The sequence below is a fragment of the Elephas maximus genome, chromosome 15 (assembly GCF_024166365.1).
Source record: "Elephas maximus indicus isolate mEleMax1 chromosome 15, mEleMax1 primary haplotype, whole genome shotgun sequence".
NCBI lineage: Eukaryota > Metazoa > Chordata > Mammalia > Proboscidea > Elephantidae > Elephas > Elephas maximus.
In genome coordinates this window covers 32930572-32952378 of record NC_064833.1, presented here as the reverse complement: position 1 = coordinate 32952378, position 21807 = coordinate 32930572, and the positions used below count along the sequence as shown (strand labels likewise).

The following is a 21807-nucleotide window of genomic DNA, read 5'->3' as shown; positions in this document are numbered from 1 at the left end:
TCCTTTCTCATCCAGAGCATTTTAAAAAGGAAATAATACTCATATTTTTGTTTTCCATATTGTTATGTCACTTTGTTTAAAAAAAAAAGTATAAAAAGAGCATTATGTAGTGCCAAACCCCTGTGGACATTCAATGAATGTTGGCTTATGATGACAATGATGAAGAAAGACTATGAATGAAGGCAGGTAGAATCCACACTCATGGTGCAATGCTGCTCATAAAATAGTTCTGAGTACAGGAGCTGGTGCCATTCTTACCATATCCAAGTGTTTGGGCCCTGTTCCTGGGATCAGTAGAATTAAAAAAAAAAAAAAAAAATTTTTTTTTTTTTTTAGAATTAAGTGATAATAAATGGCTTTTCAATTACTGTACACCTTCTTACACTAAAATTTTTTGCTGAGGGGATACTTTTGAGAATTTATTCTTCTGGGCAACTACTTGTATCAAAGTCGGGCTTTGACAAGATTAGAGCCATTAAGTAAAAATCAAAAAATAAACCAGTTGCCATCAAGTTGATTCCAACTCATGGTGACCCCATGTGTGTCAGAGCAGAATTGTGCTCCATAGGGTTTTCAGTAGTTGATTTTTCAAAAGTAGATCACCAGGCCTTTCTTTCAATGCCCTTCTGGGTGGACTCGAACCACCAAGCTTTGTGGTAGCAATTGAGTGAGTTAACTGCCTCACCCAGTAATTCCTGGAATATTAAAAAAAAAAAAAAAATTCTGAGCACTCCTCTTGACAGGTGTAAGTCAAGGTTTTGGTAAATGAGCACACCTGTGTAATGAGCACTCCTATCAAGAACTAGATTATTGCCAAAGCATTATTCCAGAAGCCTCTGTCTTGTACTCAGCTTGTTGTTGTTGTTGTAAGGTGCCGTCGAGTCAGTTCTGACTCATAGCAACCCTATGCACAACAGAACGAAACACTGCCCAGTCCTGCGCCATCTTTACAATCGTTATGCTTCAGCCCATTGTTGTAGCCACTGTTTGAATCCACCTTGTTGGGGGTCTTCCTCTTTTCCACTGACCCTGTACTCTGCCAAGCATGATGTCCTTCTCCAGGGACTGATCCCTCCTGACAACATGTCCAAAGTATGTAAGACACAGTCTCACCATCCTTGCCTCTAAGGAGCATTCTGATTCTACTTATTCCAAGACAGATTTGTTCGTTCTTTTGGCAGTCTGTGGGATATTCAATATTCTTCACCAACACCACAATTCAAAGGCATCAATTCTTCTTCAGTCTTCCTTATTCATTGTCCAGCTTTCACATGCATATGATGTGATTGAAAATACCATGGCTTGGGTCAGGTGCACCTTAGTTTTCAGGGTGGCATCTTTGCTCTTCAACACCTTAAAGAGGTCCTTTGCAGCAGATTTACCCAGTGCAATGCGTCTTTTGATTTCTTGACTGCTGTTTCCATGGCTGTTGATTGTGGATCCAAGTAAAATGAAATCCTTGACAACTTCAAGCTGTCCTCCTCTAGTCAATATCATTTCCTATCCCTACAGGTAACCACTACGCTGACTTCTAACACCGTAAAATTCTTTCGCCCGTTTTTTTTGTTTGCTTGTTTTGTTTTTAATGCACAGGAAAATTCCATTTTTTTTTACTCCCCATTCCTCCCATCACCCAAAGCCTAACCACTCATCTTTTGTCTCAATGGATTTGCCTATTTTAGATATTTCATATAAGTGGAATCATACAGTACTAGTGCTTTTGCGTCTGTCTTATTTTACTTAGCATGTTTTAAGGTTCATCCACGTGGACGTACCAGAACTTCATTTCTCCTTAGAGCTGACTAATACTCCATTGTATGTATATACCACATTTTGTTTATCCATTCATCTGTTGGGTTGTTTCCATGTTTTAGCTATTGTGAATAATGCTTAAATGAACATTGGTATACATGTGTCTATTTTAGTCCCTGCTTGCAAGTCTTGTTGGTATATACCTAGGAGTGAAATTGCTGGGTCATATAGCATCTGATTCTATATTTAACCTTTCTAGGAACTGCCAAATTGTTTTCCATAGCGGCTGTGTCATTTTACGTTCCCACCAGCAATGTTTGAGTGTTCTGATTTCTGTATATCCTTGCCAATACTTGTTATTTTATTTCCTATTTTTGTTCATTTGTTTTTGTTTTTAATAAGGGCCATCTAGTGGGTGTGAAATGGTTATCTCATTGTGGTTTTGATTTACATTTCCCTGGTTAAGTGCTCGGCTGCTAAAAGAAATATCAGCTGTTCAAATTCATCAGCCACTCCATGGGAGAATGATGTGGTAGTCTGCTTCCCTAAAGATTACAGCCTTGGAAACTTTATTGGGCGGTTCTACTCTGTTCTGTGTAGTCACTATGAGTCGGAATCTACTTGACAGCAACGGGTTTTAATGGCCAACAATCTTGAGCATCTTTTCATGTGCTTATTGGCCACTAGTCTATCTTCTTTGGAGAAATATCTATTAAAATCTCTGGCCTATTTTTTTAATTGGTTGTTAGTCTTTGTGCTGATGAGTTTTAAGAGTTCTTTATATATTCTAGATATTAAACCGTTATCGGATATATGGTTTCCAAATATTTTCTCCCATTCAATAGGTTGTCTTTTCATTTTCTTGATAATGTCCCTTGATGCACAGAAGTTTTTTGTTTTGATGAAGTCCAGTTTATCTATTTTTTCTCTTGTTGCTCATGCTTTTGGTGTCATATCTAAGAATCCATTGCCTAAAAGAATGTATGGAAGGTTTACCCCTGCATTTTCTTGTAACAGTTTTATGGTTTTAGCTCTTATATTAAGGTCATTGATCCATTTGGAATTATGTGAGTCCTAAAAGTCTGCATGATCTTGCCCCTGATTATCTCTCCAGCCACATCTCATACCCCTCTCACCCTCACTTGCTACTTTCAGTTACGCTGGCTTTTTCCCCCATTCCAGTTCTTAATCATTTCACGTTTGTTCCCTACTTAAGACAATTGCTTTAGCTGTTTCCTCTGCTGGTACGTTCTTACTTGAATTTAAGCTTTATAAGTGAAAAGACTTTATGTGTCTTATTTATTGATGCATGTCTGTTACCTAAAGCAGTTTCTAACACATAAAGGGTCATTAATAAATATTTATTAAATAAGTGAATAAATACATAGATGTTTCCTGGAAACTGAAAAGTATAAATTAAAATAATATTTTACTTGAGTTTATTCCAACTGAATTTACTGCACCTAAAAGATACTGGGCAGATACTAGATAAGCAATAAATCCTCCGTTGATAAACTAGATACGGTCATTATATTGTTCCACCTATTTTCAAACTAGTGTTGTGTTATTGTTAGGTACCAGTGAGTTGGTTCCAACTCATAGCCACCCCATGTACAGCAAAATGAAATGCCGCCTGGTCCTGTGCTATTCTCATATCTATTGCTGTGTTTGAGGCCTTTGTTGCAGCCCCTGTCAATCCATCTCTTGAGGGGATTCCTCTATTCCCTTGACCCTCTACTTTACCAACCATTATTACAATACCGTATGTAGTACATTGGAGCCCTGGTAGTCCAGTGGTTAAGCACTGGACTGATAACCAAAAGATTGGCTGTTCAAACCCACCAGCTGCTCTGCGGGAGAAACATGTGGCAGTGTGCTTCCGTAAAGATTACAGCCTTGGAAACCCTATGGGGCAGTTCTACTCTGTCCTATAGGGTAGCTATGAGTTGGAATTGACTCAATGGCAGTGGGCCTGGGTTTTTTTTCCCCTTTGGTTTCATGTAGTAATTACTAACAATGTAATTAGTATGCTGCTGATAGTGTAAAAATCCCTTGCATTGATTCCAGCTCAAAGCAATCCTAAGGACAGAGTAGAATTGCCCCATAGGGTTTCCAAGGAGCAGCTGGTAGATTCGAACTGCTGACCTTCAGGTTGACAGCCAAGCTCTTAACCACTGCGCCATCAGGGCTTCTGTGTTAGTGTGGATTTTAAAGCCTAGTGACTAAAAAAATACAAGCTTTACCAAAGCTGCCTACTCCCATTCCTGCACTTGTACACCTCCAAGTAGCTGGAGAAAAAGCACTACCATGCTGACTGGTTTCACTTTAATTCAAGACCAGCAACCTTAATTCCTTCCAAGCAATGACACTTTTTCCTCTGGCCTACTGACTATCCAATTGGAGAATTGTTCCCAATCGTTGTCTACTCCAGCCACTCAAGCCTCTGCTCCTTTACACACCAGGCGCACTCCCTTCTCATGGCCTCGGCACTTGTTTTTCCAGGTGCCTGAAAGGTTCTTCTCCCAGATGTCTACGTGGCTAAGTTGCTCACTTCCTTTAGGTCTTTAGGCAAAATTCACCATCTCAGTGAAGCCTTTCTGGTTGTTCTATCTAAAAAATGTCATCACTCCCAAGACACACACACATACACAATTTATATTCCGTATTTTATGTTTCTGTCTAGCTTGTATTACCTTTTAGCATATATATGAGACTTGTTTATCTTGTTTGTTGTCCATCTTCTTTAAGAATGTAAGCTTCATGAGGACAGGGTTTTTTTTTTTTTAATCACTGCCATATTCTCAATGCCTAGGATATTGAATTTTTTGCTGGATGCAAACTATTCTTTTTAAATAGTCCACGTTGTTCATCATCTCTCACAATTGAGTCTAGTTTCAAAATTGAACAACAGCACACAGCTCAAGTTAAATGAAACCTTCATGAGTGAATTCCTTATTTCCTCTATTTCCCTTATCACTTTCTCATTGCTTTTAAATCAAGGCATCAAAATTTTAAAACACTTTTAAAAATTTTACCAAGTAACCAAGTTCAGAAGTTAAGCACTTGACTACTAGCTGAAAGGCTGGCAGTTTGAACTCAGCCAGAGGTGCACTGCAAGACAGAATTGTTGATCTGCTTCTGAAAGGTCGTGGCCTTGAAAACCTTATGGAGCAGTGCTACTCTGCACACACGAGGTCATTGCGAGTCACAATGGCCTCTACAGCAGCTGACAACAAAAACAACCAAAATCAAACAATCCCATCAAAGCTAAATATTTCTGTTAAACTACAGTCATTTAATTGGTAAATTTTGCAAATTGGTCCTTCAGTAAATTGATCATTGACTAACTGACTTCAGGAAACTTGATTTTCAGCAAATTAGCCTGCTTGCTTGGCTCGTAATAACTAAATTTCTTAAATAGCCAAGTCTGTAATTTGCATATATAAATTTTTAATCAATTCTAGTTAAGTGAATGAGCATCTTTAACTGATTTATCCCTTTAAATTGTGCTTAGTTATATGAAAATAATTATATAATTACTATTTTCTGCAAAAAAAAAATGAAATAAATGTAATTAACCCAATTCTAACAATGTTATTTCCTTTACCCCAACTAGATAATTTACTGGATAAAAACTCCTCAAAATCAAGGACCTAATTTTATTTCCTTCACTTATTCTGGGTTCACTTATTTTGGAGTTCTTTCTTCTATTTCTTCTCTGTCCCCTCCCAGCCAGAGTTGCCAGATTTAGCAAATAAAAATACAGTATACCCAGTTAAATTTGAATTTGAGGTAAACAACAAATAATTTTTTAGTATAAGTAGGCCCTGAATGGAGCCTTGGTGGCACAGTAGTTAAGAGCCCAGGCTGCTAACCAAGAGGTTGGCAGTTCAAATCCACCAGCCATTCCTTAGAAACTCTATGCGGCAGTTGTACTCTGTCTTATAGGGTTGCTATGAGTTGGAATTGGCTCAATGGTACTGGGTTTTTTTTTTTTTCCCGGGGGGAGGTTGGGGGGAGTTAGGCCCTACATCGTGCATGAGACATACTTAAACTAAAAGACAATTTATTGTTTATCTGAAAAATCAAATTTAGCTGAGTGGCCTGCCTTTATCTGTCATCCTTACTTCCAGCCTCTACCCCTCCTCACCCCCCAGCAAGTACTTAGCACAGAGCTAGGAATGCCAATGGACCTGCTAAATGGATAGATGAGTGGGTGGGTAGTGACATTGGACATAGAGTCTACTTACATAGACAGATCTTTGAAGAAGTTTAATAACAAGTAAATGTGAGACTTAGCCTTAATAGAAAATTACAATCGAGATAAGAGGAAAGTTAGAGCAATACCTGGAGGATGAAGAGCTCAGGTAGGTGATTGATACTTTTATGGAGGAATACTACCTCTTCCTGAAAGAGAAGAACAAAGAAAAGTGGAAGGGTGAACAAGGAAAATTTAGAACTTCTTACTTACAAAAATTTTCACACATACAGAAGAGTGGAAAGGACCGTGTTGTGGTGGTGGTGTGTGCTGTCCAGTCAATTTCAACTCATAGTGACCCTATAGGAAAGGATCATGTTATTGTGTTGTTGTTAGGTGCCGTTGAGTACGTTCCAACCCCTAGCAACCCTATGCACAACAGAGTGAAACACTCCCCAGTGCTGCTCAATCCTCACAGTTGTTGCTATGCTGGAGCCCATTGTTATAGCCACTGTGTCAATTCATCTCATTGAAGGTCTTCTTCTTTTTCACTGACCCTCTACTTTACCAAATATGATGTTCTTCTCCAGGGACTGATTACTCCTGATAACATGTCCAAAGTGTATGAGACATAGTCTCACCATCCTTGCTTCTAAAGACCATTCTGGCTATACTTCTTCCAAGATAATTTGTTTGTTTGGCAGTTTAGGGTATGTTCAATACTCTTCCCCAAAACCATAATTCAAAGTTGTCAATTCTTCTTCCTTCTTCCTTATTCATTGTCCAGATTTCACATATGAGGCTTCAAGATGAAATCTTTGCTTTTGCAGCAGAATTGCCCAGTGCATGCATCTTTTGATTTCTTGACTCCTGCTTCCATGGGTGTTGATTGTGGATGCCAGTAAAATGAAATCCTTGACAACCTCAATCTTTTCTCCATTTATCATGATGTTGCTTATTGGTCCAGCTGGGAGGATTTTTGTTTTCTTTATGTTGATGCGTAATCCATACTGAAGACTGTGGTCTTTGATTTTCATCAGTAAGTGCTTCAAGTCCTCTTCACTTTCAGCAAGCAAGGTTGTGTCATCTGCATATCACAGGTTGTTAATAAATCTACCTCCAATCCTGATGCCCTGTTTTTCTTCATATAGTCTAGCTTCTTGGATTATTTGCTCCGCATATAGATCAAGTAAGAATGGTGAAAGGAATTAACCCTGAGGCACACCTTTCCTGACTTTAAACCATGCAGTATCCCCTTGTTCTCTTCGAACAACTGTGTCTTGATCTATATACAGGTTCCTCACGAGCATAATTAAGTGTTCTGGAATTCCCATTCTTTGCAATGTTATTCATAATTTGTTATGATCCAAACAGTAGAATGCCTTTGCATAGTCAACGAAACACAGGCAAACATCTTTCTTGTATTCTCTGATTCAGCAAGGATGCATCTGTGATAGGCAATGATATCCCTTGTTCCATGTCCTCTTCTGAATCCAGCTTGAATTTCTTACAGTTCCCTGTTGATACTGCTGTAGCTGCTTTTGAATGATCTTCAGCAAAATTTTACTTGCATGTGATATTAATGATATTGTTTGATAATTTCCACATTTGGTTGGATCACCTTTCTTGGAAACAGGCATAAATATGAATCTCTTCCAGTCAGTTGGCCAAGTAGCTGTCTTCCAAATGTCTTGGCATACAAGAGTGAGCACTTTCAGTGCTGCATCCATTTGTTGAAACATCTCAGTTGATATTCCATCAATTCCTGGAGCCTTCGCCAATGCCTTCAGTGCAGCTTGGACTTCTTCCTTCATTATCACAGGTTCCTAATCATATGCTACCTCCTGAAATGGTTGAACATGGACCACTTCTTTTTTGTATAGTGACTCTGGGTATTCCTTCCATCTTCTTTTTGATGCTTCCTGTGTTGATTATTATTTTCCCTGTAGAATTCTTCAATATTATAATTTGAGGCTTGAATTTTTTTTTCCCCCAGTTCTTTCACCTCGAGAAATGCCGAGGATGTTCTTCCCTTTTGGTTTTCCACCTCCAGGTTTTTGCACATGTCATTATAATACTTTACATTGTCTTCTTGAGCCACTCTTTGAAATCTTTGAAATCTCTTTTACTTCATAATTTCTTCCTTTCACTTTAGCTACTCAATGTTCAAGAGCAAATTTCAGAGTCTGTTCTGACATCCATTTTGGTCTTTTCTTTCTTTCTTGTCTTTTTAATGGCCTCTTGCTTTCTTCATGTATAATATCACTGATGCCATTTCACAACTCATCTGGTCTTCGGTCATTAGTGTTCAGTGTGTCAAATCTACTCTTGAGGTGGTCTCTAAATTCAGGTGGGATATACTCAAGGTCGTACTTTGGCTCTTGTGGACTTGTTCTAATTTTCTTCAGCTTCAGCTTGAACTTGCGTATGAGCAATTGATGGATGGTCTGTTCCACAGTCGGCTCCTGGCCTTGTTCTGACCGATGATATTGAGCTTTTCCATCATCTGTTTCCACAGATGTAGTCAATTTGATTCCTGTGTATTCCATCTGGTGAGGTCCACGTGTATAGTTGCCATTTATCTCGGTGAAAAAAGGAATTTGCAATGAAGAAGTCCTTGGTCTTCCAAAATTCTATCATGCAATCTCTGGCATAATTTCTATCCCAAGGCGTGTTTTCCAACTACCAATTCTTCTTTGTTTCCAACTTTTGCATTCCAATCACCTGTAATTATCAATGCATCCTGATTGCATGTTCTATCAATTTCAGATTGCAGAAGTTGATAAAATCTTCTATTTCTTCATCTTTGGCCTTAGTGGTTGGTGCGTAAATTTGAATAATAGTTATATTAACTGGTCTTCCTTGCAGGCGTATGGAGATTATTCTATCACTGACAGCACTGTACTTCAGGATAGATCTTGAAATGTTCTTTTTGACAATGAATGTGATGCCACTCCTCTTCAAGTTGTTATTCCCAGAATAGTAGACCATATGATTATCTGATTCAAAGTGTCCAGTAGCAGTCCATTTCAGTTTACTAATGCCTAGGATATTGATGTTTGTGTGTTCCATTTCATTATTGCTAATTTCCAATTTTCCTAGATTGGTACTTCATACATTCCAGGTTCTGATTATTAATAGACATTTGCAGTTGTTTCTTATCATTTTGAGTCATGCTCTGTCAGGAAATGACGGTCCCAAAAGCTTGACTGTATCCACGTCATTAAGGTTGACTAGGAGGCAGCTCTTCTCGAGTACCTTCCAATCTGAGGGGCTCATCTTCCGGCAGTTTATCAGACACTGTTCCGCTGCTGTTCATAAGGTTTCACTGGCTAGTTTTTTTCTGAAGTAGACCTCCAGGTTCTTCTTCCTAGTCCGACTTAGTCTGGAAGCTCTAGTGAAACCTATCCACCACAGGTCACCCTGCTGGTTTTCAAAATACAGCTGGCATAACTTTCAGCATCACAGCAACACGAAAGCCACCACAGTACGACAAAGTGACAGATGCTGGAGAACCTTCACCAGAATTCCATTGAATTGAAAAGAAGTGGTGGAGATAAGAAAGAGCCCTGGTGGTGCAGTGGATAAGTACTTGGCTGGTAACCACAAGTGCTACCCAGGAGAAAGATGTGGCAGTCTGCTTGCATAAAGATTACGGCCTTGGGAACCCTATTGTGCAGTTCTACTCTGTCCTATAGGGTGCCTACAGCAACTGAATCAACTTGATGGCAATGGGTTTGGTTTTGGTTTTTGGAGGGGATAAGAGCACTGGCTGTGGAGTCTGTCTGAATTCCCACTCTAAGGTGTTTGGCCATGGATAAGTGACTAGACCTTTCTGGGCTTGGTACAATAGGGGTAATACTAATAGTCCTTTTGGGACTATTGTGAGTTGACGACTGTAAAGTACTGGGCTCGGTGTTTGGCATGTGCCAAGAGATCAATAAATAATAGTATGGCCGTCAATTAAAGCCATAGCACAAACTTATGTGACTCAAATAGGAAACGTGGGGTGTGTGTATTAGGTGGGCTTATAGACCCAACTGAAGGCGACTGATAACCAAAGCAGAGAAGTAAATGAAATTATGTAGGCCCAGAATTAAAAAAAAAAAAAGAAAAAAGAAAAGAAAAAGCGAGATCGATAGAGAAATTAACTTGACCATTGATCCCCGCTGTCAAAAGGAGTGAGGCCCTTACACCTAGGAGGACAACCTGGATGCCACTACCAGGGCTTGAGCGCGGAGCCTGGATGATTACAGACTGGCCCACAGCCAGCTCGGTTCTCCGCGAATCCTCCAGGGGGCAGGCAGCATGCAAATCCCAGACGCGCAGCCCAGGAGCCGGGGCGGGGCAGGCCTCGGGTGACCAAGTTCGCCTGCGCACGTGAGACAGTCCGACGCTGGAGGGAGTCGCCAGCCAGCAGCTGAGCCCGAGCGCGGACGGCGGCTACGAGCAGCTGCGTGGGCTTGGCGGGACCGGCGCCGCGATGCGACACCTGTGGCTCTGGGCGGCCTGGGGCCTCTGGGGGCTGCTCCTGTGTGCCGCTGAGCCCCGCACAGGTAACCCGTTTGTCCAGGGTTCCAGGGGCAAGAGGGCGACTTCGGCGTAGATACCTCTGTGCCCTCAGGACCGCCTGGTGTCTAACCTGGGCCGAGGCCACAGGTGGGGCTGCAAGGCAATCCTGGCCGCCTGGGGATCTAGAAGGCAGCACTAAGAAAGAGAGGGAGGATGAGAGAGAGAGCGAGTGCGCTTTTAACTCATCAGTATTGCTGCTTGAATTGCTAAACGTTTCCTTCCAAATGACTCAGTAGAAAGAAGACCGAAATTCGGCGGGGGCATGCAACGTGAGTTCTTCCCCCTCTCTTCTTGGGCCTCTTTCACCTCTAAATGGAGAGCATCAATATCTCCCGGTAGGCAAGAATGGGTGTTTGGAGTGGGTGTCAGTCACTTCCAGGGGCAGCTGCCCTATGTCTTCAAAGTAATGCCCAGGAGAGAGCTGGGAGAGACTGATAAGGAATTGGAGTTGTCCCTGGAGATAAGGGAGGAGGATGAACCTGAGAGAGCCGAGGAGCAGCACGGTGTGGACATAGGATCCAACTCTGTCGCTGGAGTTTCCCTACTCTTGGCTGTGGGCTGTTGGGAGTTAGAAATGGGCCTGAAGAAGGAACTGCCTGGGAGGTCCTGGCAAAGACAGACTGGAAGTACAGAGGGAGAGGGTTTGGGGACTGAGATGTGGTCTCCTTACGTTGGACAGCTTTTGCTGTTGTAGGTGAACTCTACCCTAAACTCTTATCATTCGGGAATGAATTATACAATCATAATTTCCTTAATCTTTTCTCATGTATCTATTTCAAACCAATTAATAATTTATGTGACTTTTGAGTCTCCACTTAAATTTTTCCACCTACTTTGCAAATTGATATAAGGCTCTAATAATTACCAGTTCTGTACAGTTTAAGCAAAAAACAAACCTTGTTAGCCACTGTATATGTGAGTTGTTTTAAAGCATTACCTGGAGTTCTCCAGAGAAACCGGCTCCCTCATGCCTGTGTTTGTACAGACGGCACCCCCTGTCTAGAACTCTCTTCATCTTTTGGACTGTTGGTCCAGTCTAATTAATATTTCCCTCAAAGGTGCACCAGAGGCATCCTTTCTCTCAAGAAGCCAAGATGATCCAAGCTGTGTGGGTAAAATGTTCCTTCTAAGTCACCCATAGCCTCTGTGCTCTTCTATCATTCAACTGTTGAGACTAAGCTTTTGGAAAGTTGGAGCTATTACTCATTTTTATATTCCCAGGAACATAACACTGTTGAGTTAGTGATCTTTAAATTAAGAACTTACAGCTATTAGGAAGCTAGAAAGATCCAAGCAATTTTCCTTCCAGAAGTACCACTCTGTCACAGAAAACATTTTCTTTTTAAAACACATTCCTCTTTGTACCTAGACTATTCTTTCAACCTACCTAGCACTGCATTTATTCTATGCTTTTATAACGACTAAATTTCTCTATAAAGACATTATTTGCTGCTATATGGGTTGTTAAACATTGTTATGGAGCTGCAGCTAGTAGGGCACCACATGAAATTAAGAATTTAAAAAATGTTTTACAATATGATAGGTAAGAATGATGGCGATCGTGTCTTATTCCCACTCTGTAGTACGTAAGACAGAGCTTTGAGTGAAGAGAATATTAACTAAGTGCATAGACCAGTCCTATCAAATCATTGATTAGTAGTAAGGCAAAAAAATAAAATAAAACCTGAGCATATTTACTTTCAGTTCTATAATCTTCACGATATTTTTCTCACAAAATTATAATATTTACTAAAAAATTGGATGTTTAAAGTACTTAATGATTTTTATCTCTGCTGTGTTTTAATGTCTTTCAGATGGCTCTAAAATAATCCCCAAAATCACAGAAACAATACCTAAATACGGCAGCATCAACGGAGCAACAAGGCTGACTATCAAAGGAGAGGGTATGGTTGTTTTTTTGATGTCAAAGTTGAGGTATATTAAAAACTATTTCACATTTAGAGCATTATGGTTTAAAGCACACACACACACATACTCACACACACACACACACACACACACACATCGAAGTTGTTTTCTCCACTTGGCCAGAGTTGTGAAACTCTACCTTCTTTGGTAGCTAACCAAATCCTTGAGTGTCTCTATCAACTTGATCACCTGAATTATTGTAATTACAATACTTGCTTAACTCTAAGATCCGAATTTCAGTCACTGAAAGAAACATATTTAACCTAACTCTACAAATATTTGCTACAAATGTATCAAATAAAACATTTTGGGAGTAAGATGTTAGTGAGAAGGTATGATAGAGGAAAATAGAACATTAATGACAGGAAAAAGGCAACAAAAAGCAAAACTTCGGATTCCTTGCCCTGCCACCCAGCCCATATCACATGATTCTTCACTTTCTCCTTGCCTGGTTTTCATGCATAAACACAGTACAGTCAGTAAATGTATTTAATGAGCAACTGTTCCTAGGATTAAATAGAAATAGGTAGTTCTTCAGCTATAAGGTCTTTGGAATCTAAGTTATAGTAGTATTGAGATAATTAGAAATTTTGTAGTGTGGGGAAGAAACATTTAAAAATAATATTAACAAAATCTATGGTTAAAAAGTCTTCAAAATAAGAGAAATGAGAAGGCTTTGGAGTCAGGGCATTGACAAAATAAAATAATTACTTTAAGTGCTATATATATTGAAATGCTTTTCAGTAGTTCTAGGCAATATTTCTACAGAATCCAAATTCTCAATGTTATATTTAAGATGCCTCTAAAACATAAGGAGCCCTGGTGGTGCAAAGGTTAAGCTCTTGGCTGCTAACGGAAATGTTGGGAGATCAAACCCATCTAGTGGTTCCATGGGAGGAAGACCTGATGACCTGTTTCCGTAAAGATTACAGCCAAGAAAACCCTGTGAGGCAGTTCTGCTCTGTCACATGGGGTCACTATGAGTCAAAATTGACTCAACAGCACCCAACAACAAAACAACAACAACAACATGCCTCTAAATTGTACTCAGTATATTTTGAATTGAAGTCCTCTTTTTTTTAGAGTTAAAACCTGGAAATAATGCATTTGTTGAAAGATTATTTTTAAAATGTCTTTGTCTCTATTAGCTCCCTTATATTATAAATTACTGTTAAGATAGTGTGTTTGAGAGCTATTGGGTTTTTAACAGAGGTTTAAATGTCATGAGAGAAATGCTCAGATAAAACAAAAACAAACAAACAAACAAACAAAAAACCCAGCCATTGCCTATGCCTTAAGACCTGAGACTTTTTCTTCTTGCAGGAACCATGCTTGGGTCTAAGTACATAGACTGAAATCATCCCTACTTAGTAATGGGGGGGGGGGAATTATGCTACTCTTGAGGCATCTTAGAAGGGCATCCTCGCTAATCTAGCTACAACATTTGCTCTTTTGTGGACTTTTGAGGCAATTAGGCTTAGGAGTAATACTCTTGATTATGAAGTATAAAGTGTCATGGTGAATTTCCAGTTTTCCCATCATTTCCAATTTCTGGATGCTCTTGGCAGAGAATTAAAGTTTAATCCTATTAGAACCACAGATTCCTGCCCCTCCCCCTGATTTGTCTTCCCTCTCCCCCATTTAACCACACACTACACCAAAAAAAAAAAAAACAAAAAAACCCAAACCCACTGCTGTCAAGTTGATTTTGACTCATAACGACCCTACAGGTCAGAGTAGAACTGCCCTATAGGGTTTCCAAGGAGCACCTGATGGATTCGAACTGCTGACCTTTTGGTTAGCAGCCATTAACCACACACTAGGGGGCTAAAATTGTGTTAGCATATGTCTTTCACAAAGGCAGAGTCTAAATATTGTGTTTATATAGGTTTTTGTGTGCCCATGATATATAAGGAATGTTTATAAACCGATGAAACTGAATTTGCAAAACACACCAGAGCTGCTTTATCTACATGAATGTGGTCCCTGACTTATGACAGGGTTCTGTTCCAACTAGTCCATTATAAGTCAGTTTTGACATAAGTTGAATACCTTATTAGTTTTTTTTTTTTCATTTTCATTATTTGCTTTTATTATTGTCATCATAAATCCAGTCTTTGATCATCCGTGAGTGAACATCTGAGAATGATAACATCAGCAAATTACAGGCTGCAATATTGTATGTAGTACATATTATTAATGATAAGTTCATCATAACTTGAATACATCATAAATTGGGGACTGTCTGTACTTGAACAAAGTTTATTTAGAGGGACTACATTTGAATAATTCAACAGTGTTGCCTCTGATCAACATACTTTTAGGACTCCTTTTTTTGAATTGCTTGAAAAGTTAATTTATCAATCACACAAGAACAATTCCTAGATGGAATTATAAACTCTAAACGATCACCTAAATGTTGGTTCCATATGTCTTTAAAAGTGCTTTGTTTTGTATGGGTCACTATAAAAAAGTAAAGTATTATAGAAATGTTTACTTAGAAAGTGAGTTCTCTGAAATTGTGCCCACTAGAAAGATTTCCTGTTAACATTTTGGTGTATCCAAACTACTTTTGGCTATTTCCAAAGGATATTTATCCTTAAAGACAAAGATTTGTTACCACATTACTTTGCTTAAAAGACTGTCCTTCAAAAGCCAAAGATATACATCTTTATAATTCTGATACACAAGTGTTTTGAGCAATGACAAGATCATAGAAATAATCACATCTTCTCTAAGATGACTGCTTTGAAGAGGAACTTTACCATTTTGATAAGTTCTGGAGTGTTCTATTATGTTATATTCATACCTTGCATTTCTCAATCTTCTTCCTTGGTGTTTATCATGTTTCTCTTTATTTAAAAAAAAAATCATTTAAAGGGGAGAATTAACACTTTACTTTTGGCTCTTTATTCTAGCTCTCACCCTGTTAAAATGCCTGGCGTATGAGGGTATTCAGTAAATCTTTGTTCACCTGAAGTGTTGACTTATGCCATTATTTTAATGTCATTAATGTCAGCATTATTTATTGGGAAGCTCAAAGTCTTTGGTCCAGCTTGACTTACTTTGAATTTCATTTCTGTCACTTTCTATTATGTGACTGTGGCAAGTTGCTTCTCTGAGCCGCAGCTTCCTCATCGGTAAAATGGGAATATTAATTCATACCTCTTGGGGATATTGTAAATACTGAAAAAGGTGATGTATCTAATATATAGCATATGGTCCATGGAAACCCTAGAGGCGTAGTGGTTAAGTGCTACGGCTGCTAACCAAAAGGCTGGCAGTTCAAATCCACCATGCACTCCCTGGAAACTGGATGGGGCAGTTCTACTCTGTCCTATGCTATGAGTCGGAATCAGCTCGACAGTAACAGGTTTGGTTTGCTTTTTTTTTTTTTTTTAAGATGGTCTGTAAATTAGTTATTTTGTTTGTATAAGTATATTTTTGCTTTTATGTTGTAGGTTTGGTTTCATTCTTTATGAGTTTTCTTACCTCACACTGCTCTTTTCCTTCCCATAGTTGTGAACATCAGAACCTTTAGGTATGTTTACAAGTCTCAACCTTGCTTTTGAACTAGAGAAGCCAAAACAGTCTGCATTGTAAACATGGCAACTACAGCCTCTACCAACACTGACATTTTCCATAATAACAGCACAGGCATTATGCTTGGATTGCATCTGTCGGAAGACCCAGGTGTGCGTGCCTGGCAATTCCTGTCTCCAGTTTTTCTGCAAAAGAAAAAAAGAAAATTACATAAACATGTTAGGAATTTCCATCTGAAGCCTCAATCCTTTCTGTTTCCAGTGTACACCCAACCCTTCCTCTAATCGTTGTGCTTTGGAGTATGGCCAGATGTGTCTTCTTTATACCAAATTATTTGTTTAGAATTATACTTTTAAATTAAAAATTCTTCTTACAGGTGATTCCTTTGTATCTCTTTTTATCTACTTAGAATTAGTTTAAAAATTAGAATTATTTCTATACTTGCTGAGTTTATTTTTTAAGCAAAATGTATATTGAAGATATCTATAAATCTTATTGATTTGTTTCATATTTTTTTCCATAGACTTTACTCTTAGGACATTCTCTAATATATATTTTAGAAATTATATGTATAATATATATTAAGATATATATCATATAGTTATAGATAAATAGATGCATTATCTATAGTGTCTTTAATATTATTACAACTCCTAAACTAAAAGCTAAAAACTAAAAGCAGTATCATCTTTTGTTTGCATTGTTGTTTAATATTGTTTAGTTGTCTTAGGAATGCTAAAAAGCAGATTCACATTACTGTATCGTCGATGAGATATGTACCTGATAAGAAAATAAGTACAGATATCACATCCTGAGGCACCGCCGCAAGTAAAACTTTCCATCCTTTAGTTAGTTGCCAGCAGCCCGTCTGTTTGTTCTGAACTCAATGTGAACACCAGAGATAAGCAGCAGTTGGCAAAAGCAAAGAGGGAGTTTACAAGTACCTTGCTTTCCTGTGTTTTCATGTGTCTTCTCAAAATTCTGCTGTAGCAGTAACTCCCTTTCTAGATTCAACACTGCAAATTTAATGCCAATATTTTTCACATATTGATGCGTATAAATCAATGCTGAATCCTGGTTAAGGTTTAAGCTTAGAGGAAGAAAGTGGTATTTATTCACACCCCTACCTTTTGTTGAATTTTTACTTACTTCTCCCAGGTGTAAAGGATAAAGTAGAAACTAAGAATATAGGGTCTGGGATAAGTTACACTGGGTAGCAGGGTAGAAGCTTTGGCATCTGCAACGTGGGTTTGAATCCTGGGTCCCCACCTACTGGCTCTGTGGTATTTTAAAAGGCACTTAGGTATTCCGAATCTCATTTTCCTCATCTTTAAAAGAGGGATATTAATACCCAAATCTCAGAAATTTTATGACTAATAATAAGAGCAGGTGTGTATTGAGCTCTTAATATGTGAGCCAGGCACCATGATAAGCACTATACATAAATTCTTCAAAGCAATCCAATTCAGTATATTATTATAGTAATTTTTTTGATGAGAAGACTGAGGCTGAAAGAGCTTCTATCTTGCCCAAGGTTATGTAGAGAGCAACTACCAGAGGATTCTTACTTAGGGTGTCAGGATCCAAAGCCTGAGCCCTTTCCTTTAAACAGCACTGCCACCCAACATGCAACTTTACCACAACCGATGTTTGAGCATCAGCGTCTGATGAGCACCTGGCACATGTAAAGCCTTAATTACAATTCGGTACTCGTCAGTGTTCATGTTTTCTAATGGACTTTTGTAGGACGCACCGAAAATATTCCAGGAGTTAAAAAGCCGTTGGACCACAGCTACCTGGCATCCTCGATTCAGCCATGTCAACTGTTAAAAATTATTTAATGCCAGCACATATTTTAGTGGCAAAGGTTTTGTTGAAATAGACTTAAAAACTGGTATTTTAAGGTTAATACCTAACATTAGTGATATAAATGCATAGGGTTTAAATAATCTGTGTCTTGGGGTTTGTAATTATTTACCTGTTTACTGATATTAATTTTCTTATTGTGTTGTGGGACAATATGGTCAATAGGTAAATAAGTTCTGAAATTTAAATAAATAGCATATTACTTTACATTAATGACATAGGCACACATCTTTTACTGTAAAGAAAAATTTTCCAAAATTTCAAAAATATTATTAGTCATCGATTTGGCCTAGTGTTTTAATGTTAAGGACTTGTGATGTTTTAGATAAAAATAATATAAAAACTAACATATTTTTAGAACTCAGAACTTAAGATTTTTAGACTTTGAAGTAATCTAGGCAAAAACTATGTTTGTTTACTAATTTAACTTTATTCTAAAAAATGCCGAGTTATAAACAACATCAATCATAGATATGTAAAATTCATTCTACATACCTGAGCAGTATTAAATAGTTCTTCAGATTTTTATTACAACATTTAATTATAGAGTTCAATTAATAGAATATTATCCACGTAATCTTACTTACAGGCTTTTCTTCTTAGGTTCATTTCAAACCTAAATATCGTTTCAACAATATAAAATACTTAATATAAATATACTTGAAGTATATAAGATACTTAATCTGTATTTAATTACTTCCAAATCTAATCTTGAATTTTCACATATTTAGAAAACTATCAAAATAGTTATCTTTTGTTTCACATCATCCATTCTCTCTTTCCGTTGATTTATATCTGTCTGCGTGCAAACATACTATTAATCCTTCCACCTGAAAAGAAAAATTTTCTACCTCCCTCCCCATTGCTCCACACTGCTCCCCAGCTGCCACCCCATTTTCCTGCTTCCCTTTATGGTAAAATGCCTCAAAAATAGTTGCCAGCATTTGTTCTCTCCTCTTTTTGTCCCCCAGTCCTTTCTTGAACTCGTGGCAAATAGTCCTTTATCACAGCACTCACTGAAACACTACCTTTACTCCTGCTCCAGTTTATTCTCAGAACAGCAGCTAATGAGTCTTGGGAAGCGTAAGTCATGTAACGCCACTACTGTGTTTCAAAGCCTCCAATGGTTGTGCACTCATAACAAAATCTAAACTGCTCCCTTTCTGGTCTTATTTCCTACCACTTCTCCTCATTCATACTTCTCCAACTAGCTATTATTTGAATTCACAAATATGTTCCCACCACAGAGCCTTGGCATATCCTATTCCCTTTATCTGAAATGTGCTCCCAATAGGTACTCACATATCTCACTCCCTCTGAAAAGCTTCCATGCCTCTTGTGTTGATAGCCCCCTTCACATCTTTGCAACATCTCTAACTTCAGTCATAAATGCTGCAAAAGGTTTATGGGCTCTTAACTCACTTTCCACTGTTGGCATCCCTGGTAGAAAGAGCTGTAAGCTGTTAGAAGTTGTGAAGCTTCTAAAGAGGGTTATAATTACAGGGATACATATGAAATAGATTAACCACTTACTCTAGTACTGTTGTTGTTGTGTGCCATCGAGTCAATTCCGGCTCATCAGAGACTCTATAGGATAGAGGAGAACTTCCCGTCAGGTTTTCTAGGCTATAATCTTTACGGGAGCAGGTCTCTGGGTCTTTTCTCCTCGGAGTGACTAGTGGTTCCCATTGTGTCTCCAGGGCTTCTTACTTCAGTACTATTCTTTATTATTCATTGATTGATTCAATAGTGAATGACAACGGCTGTATTTTAAGTTCAAGAAATGACTGGGGGACAGTAAGTGGGGAGAACCAATATCGGCAATTATTTTTGAGGCGTTTTACTGTAAAGGGAAGCAGAGAAATGGGGTGGCAGCTGGAGAGGAGTGTGGAGCAAGGGGGAGGGAGGTGGTTTTGCTTTTGCTTTTCTTTTTCAGGTGGAAGAATTATTAGTATGTTTGCATGCAGATAGGTATAAATCAACGTAAAGAGAGAATGGATGACATGAAACAACAGATAATTATTTTAATAGTACTCTAAGTATATATGAAAATTCCAGACTAGCTTTGGAAGTAATTAAATACAGATTAAGTATTTTTATGTATTTTAAGTATATTTATCTGGAAACCCTGGTGGCGTAGTGGTTAAGTGCTATGGCTTCTAACCAAAGGGTAGGCAGTTCGAATCCACCAGGCGCTCCTTGGAAACTCTATAGGGCAGTTCTACACTGTCCTGTAGGGTTGCTATGAGTCAGAATCGACTCGACGGCACTGGGTTTGGTTTTTTTGGTTAAGTATATTTATACTAAGTATTTTGTATTGTCGAAATACTATTTGGGTTTGAAATGAACCTAAGAAGTAAAGCCTATAAGTAAGATTACTTGGATAATATTCTATTAATTGAACTTTATAATTAAATGTTGTAATAAAAATGTGAAAAAGTACTTAATACAGCTCTGGTATGCAGGACGAATTTTACATATCTATGACGTTGTTTGGAAAACCTGGTGGTGTAGTGGTTAAGCGCTACGGCTGCTAACCAAAGGGTTGGCAGTTTGAATCCACCAGGTGCTCCTTGGAAACTCTGTGGGACAGTTCTACTCTGTCCTATAAGGTCGCTATCAGTCGGAATCGACTCGTTGGCACTGGGAACTTAGAATAAAGTTAAGTTAGTAAACAGACAACTGCTGTATTTCTGACAGTAGAATTTCACTAATAATAATTGAGTGTTCTTACTTTTCCAGGTTTTGCTCAAGCAAACCAGTTTAACTATGGAGTTGAAAATGCTGAGCTGGGAAACAGTGTACAATTAGTTTCTTCTTTCCAGTCAATTTCTTGTGATGTAGAAAAAGATGCAAGTCATTCAACTCATATTACATGTTATACTAGGTATGTTTTATAATATCTTTTATAACATCACTTTCATTGTATCAGCATGACATTATGTGTATTAACATTATGATAGTTTTATCACCCTGGCTATTGTAAGTAATGTTTTCCTGATTATCGATTATTTTTTATTTCGCAATGTTTAGAATATTTTATACCTTTTATTTAGTTATAATGTTCTTTCCTCATATTTGTATGATAGAAATATATCTATATCCTTCCCTAAGTTATTAGAACTATTATTTTCTCATCACTGAGCTCTTTTAGAAGATAAATGGCTACTATTAAATTGTGATGATATGCCTCAAAATATCAAAATTATGACTTCCTGTCTAGTTTGATTAATTTTGTTCAAAATCTTGACATGGCCACTAAGATTAAAGGTGGTCATTTTGTATTGTGACATTTCAAGTTCTTTACTATCAGCCCAAATTGATGTATGTTATTAGCGACTTAGGAGAGGAAAAAATGTAAATCATTTTAAATTGCACTTTTAATATTGACCTTAGAAACAGGTAACACATATTCTAGAGGGTTTCATCTACATTAGGCTTGTTTTTCAGCAACAAAAGCTTGCCTGTGGGAAACTTGATAAACTAATATTTTTAAATATACGAAGTGTAAAACAACTGAATGTACCTAGGTGGTATGTTACTATTTTAAGTGCTCATTATTGAATTTGTTGTTAAGTATCCTTTTTACCAAGTGGCTATGCACATAGTCACAATAAGCAATTGTCTGAGGTTCGTGATGTTAGAATTTGCAGTACAGAGTTCAAGGTTGAGATCTTTATCTTTCTGTAATATAGAATGGAATCTAACTGTACATCGGTTAAAATTTTAGACACGTTTTCCAAAAAATGGACAGGTAGTCCAGGTCAGCATTTTTCATTAATACTGTTGTTGCAGTATGCCGTCAAGCTGATTCCAACTCAGCGACCCTATAGAACAGAGAACTGCCCCATAGGGTTTCCAAGGCTGTCATCTTTATGGGAGCAGATCGCCAGGTCTTTTCTCCTGTGGAGTGGCTGGTGGGTTAGGATCGCTAACATTTCGGTTAG

The 21807-nt window shown here is 38.1% G+C and overlaps 1 protein-coding gene across 5 annotated transcripts in view; it reads left to right on the top strand.

Annotated features, from left to right (window-relative positions):
• The window catches only part of PKHD1L1 (PKHD1 like 1), a 192827-nt gene that overhangs the window by 3663 nt on the left and 167357 nt on the right, over positions 1 to 21807 (top strand). For 4 of the 5 annotated variants that reach the window (XM_049854577.1, XM_049854575.1, XM_049854574.1 and 1 more), the window contains exons 3-4: positions 12337 to 12426; positions 20603 to 20747. In XM_049854577.1, coding sequence (XP_049710534.1) covers positions 12337 to 12426; positions 20603 to 20747 — 235 coding nt within the window. Of the gene's footprint in view, positions 1 to 10191; positions 10507 to 12336; positions 12427 to 20602; positions 20748 to 21807 lie in introns of those variants that run through there. The other variant, XM_049854576.1, reaches the window with a different exon arrangement.